Here is a 3,169-nt window from a genome sequence, read left to right as displayed (position 1 = left end):
TTTGAACCCTGAGTGAATTGGTTTGATTTTTTCTGTTTTTTAAATTTAAAAAAACTGAATAAATTAGTGATTCAAATAACAAGGCTAATACCCAAAACTAAAATATATTTACAATTATCAAAATTATATATTTACACTTATTTTAAAGAATTAAAAAAAAATGTAGGCACTTTTTTTTGGTAATTTCCGTTTCCTTTATTTTAACTTTACTTTTTTGGCTAAAATTCAAAATTTTCCCAGATTTTGATGGGTTAATGCTGCTGTCAGTGAAGGCTTGGGTTTGGTCACGGCTTTAGACACTTGAATACTTTTTCTTCCAAATACAAAATTCAATATTCTATTATTGAAGAAGGAAAGATCGGATCAGATTTTAGGTCCATAGTTAAGGGTCCTAATTGATCCACTATCAACTGCCATCTAACTTGTATCCCTGCAGCAAACTGTCTGCACTTTAAAATGTTATCTGTGTACTACAGTAACTGTCTTAATAGAACTCAACAGAAGAACTTAATATTTGAAAAGCACTCTCTCCCAAATGTTTGGTCAATCATCAAAATGGTGGAAGTATTTAACACAAATGTTGCAACAGAATTGAACTGACTATCTACTCCACTCACGACTCATTTAAATAGCTTTTGTTCATTTCAGAATGAATATAGATGTTACAGACTCAAATACAGAACTGGATTTTAGTACTAGTGTTTGTACATTACCATATGGGGGTTCAGTGTTTACCAGTAACTGGTCAGTTGAAAAATGTCTGTTGCTCAAGAGCAGAAAAGGAAGTTTCCAGCTTCCTGTTCTTTTACAAACGCTGGATTTATTGTTGGGTACAACAAACATCAGAGCTGAATCACAGGAAGAAATGTAGATTTATATCCTCCAGTCAGCTCGTGTAGAGATGTAAAGAGGGAAAAATACAGGACAGAGACGGATATCTTCAATACTGATGAAATGTTTAATTTAAAAGTAAAGAAATCTTGTAACTGTTTTGCTTGTGTTTGTCATTTTGGTGTGTTGGTGTTAAAACACTTGCATGTGCACGTGTCTTGCACGTGTCTCCTTGCACAGATTGAGTACTTTCTGCGTAAACTGACTGAGGCGATGGGGGGCAGTTGGGTGGAGGAGCGTTTTGAGGACTACAAGCTGCAGCTGAACTCGAAGCAGCAGAGTCTGAATGCCTGGGAGCTCATCCGCCTGGTGGGCTCGGGCCACTTCAGTAAGGGCATGGACCGCCAGACGCTCTCCATGGGCATCAACGAGGTCTACCAGGAGCTCATCATGGATGTGCTCAAACAGGTGGGCGACACACCTGCACAGTCTTGGTAACTGATGGTTAAATAAACTCCATCTGTTCTCGCACAGCTCATGTTTGGTTCACAATAATAATGGAGGCAGACATACATACAGATCCCCTGGAAACAATGAAAAACACAAACTACTAACAAGTATTGTGTGTGTATCTAAAGCCTGATTCATATTCTTCCTCTGTACTATAGAGCACCATAAACTATCAAATACACATAAGTGAGCCCCACTGTTGCACTACATGACATGTTCCTTCATTATTATTATTAGCAAACACTGCAGCTTATTTTGACTCAATCCCACATACACAATTCTACCGCTACACATATTGATTAGAGAACTAAATGTGTTTTCATCTACAGTTGAACAGTCTCCAATGAATGCAGGATTTCCTCTTTGACTGACGTTTGCTAAAAATTTCAGTGACTAGCAGTTTTATGAAGTTATTCACTCTTTACTTTACATTTATTAGAGGTGTTGCAGTGTAATGGTATTGGCAATAACCATGATATTTAAAAATGAAAAACTGATATCATTTTAATGATAAATATCTGATAATATTGTGTAAATAAGCCAGTGCCTCTTGAGTCATCTACACGTCTTTATGTTCGTGCTCTCTCTGTCAGTTGGAAAGTGCTTGGAGATGGCTCACAAAGTGCATCAGCTGAGAGGTTAACATATTTGCACAAAGAAAATGTAAAAGTACTCGTAACCTCAAGACAAACACACAGATAAGACTGATTGACAGATTGATTTAGAACAGAATAAGTCAATAAAACAACCCCATGCAAACATACATTACATAAAATAAGGAAGTGAGAGTTTGTGAGCATGTGTGGCAGGTCTGTATATTTTCATGTCAAGAATGGACTGAATGTGTTGTTGGGGTCATGTAGACGCTACAAAAAAGCATGCAAAAACATAAAACATTTTTAAAGTGAGTTAAAGAAAGATCACAAAATTTAAATGTCCAATACCAGTCTGCAAATGATCATTTTATAATGGAAGTCAGTTAATGTTGAGGCCAGTCGTGGGTTGAAATTACCCTGATTGATGTCCTCTTCCTCTCTCTCTCTGCAGGGCTACATGATGAAGAAAGGTCACAAGAGGAAGAACTGGACGGAGCGCTGGTTCATGCTGAAGCCAAACTCCATCTCCTACTATGTCGGCGAGGACCTGGCAGAAAAGAAAGGAGATATCTTACTGGATGGAAACTGCAGTGTGGAGGCAAGAACCTAGTTCTTTTTAAGAAAAGTCTCCCACTTATTTCTCAGCCTTCATAGCGATTGATCTGATATCTGAGGCCAGAGTGTGGAAAATATTAGGGCTACAATGTGAATCTGATACATGATATATATCTCTATCCATCCATCTATTTATCCATCTATAGAAATAATATACAGCCCAGAGTAATTGCTTGTGTGTTTTTTTGTTATTTATCAGCTGGTTTAATCTTTATCTGTTTTCCTCTGCAGCCTCTACAAGATAAAGAAGGAAAGAAGTGTCTCTTCCTCATCAAGTCGTCACATAAAAGCTTTGAAATCAGTGCGTCGGACAAGAAGAAGAAGCAGGAGTGGATCCAGGGTGAGTAGTGACGTAACTTCAGGCATCATTTCTCTTATTACTTATCGGATACCCACTGTATAATTCTGTGGCAGTAAGCCTCAACATGTGACTCATTAGGCAACTTAGTGATTCACTCCATACTGCAGCATGTGCACTTTTTTTTTGTTTTGCAAGATATTTTTTACCAAAAACACTGGGAGCCAAAGCTGCATGTTAGGGATACTGAATGTTTTGGTTTTCTCTGTAAATGTTTAGTTTGTAAAGTACTTCATACATTTCAGTGGGGAAGATGGAA

At 37.5% G+C, this 3,169-nt stretch overlaps 1 protein-coding gene across 1 annotated transcript; it reads left to right on the top strand.

Moving 5' to 3' along the window:
• Positions 1-1,050: 1,050 nt before the first annotated feature.
• On the top strand, positions 1,051-2,892 carry LOC121966826 (switch-associated protein 70-like; the record flags this gene model as incomplete). The annotated part of the gene is made up of 3 exons (XM_042516895.1): positions 1,051-1,299; positions 2,389-2,535; positions 2,784-2,892. Coding segments are annotated over exons 1-3 (451 nt in total), but the record flags the coding sequence as incomplete, so codon positions are not given.
• Positions 2,893-3,169: the final 277 nt, after the last annotated feature.

This window comes from Plectropomus leopardus, unplaced genomic scaffold, assembly GCF_008729295.1.
Source record: "Plectropomus leopardus isolate mb unplaced genomic scaffold, YSFRI_Pleo_2.0 unplaced_scaffold26010, whole genome shotgun sequence".
NCBI classification, from domain to species: Eukaryota; Metazoa; Chordata; class Actinopteri; order Perciformes; family Serranidae; genus Plectropomus; species Plectropomus leopardus.
This window is presented reverse-complemented; position numbering and strand designations above follow the sequence as displayed.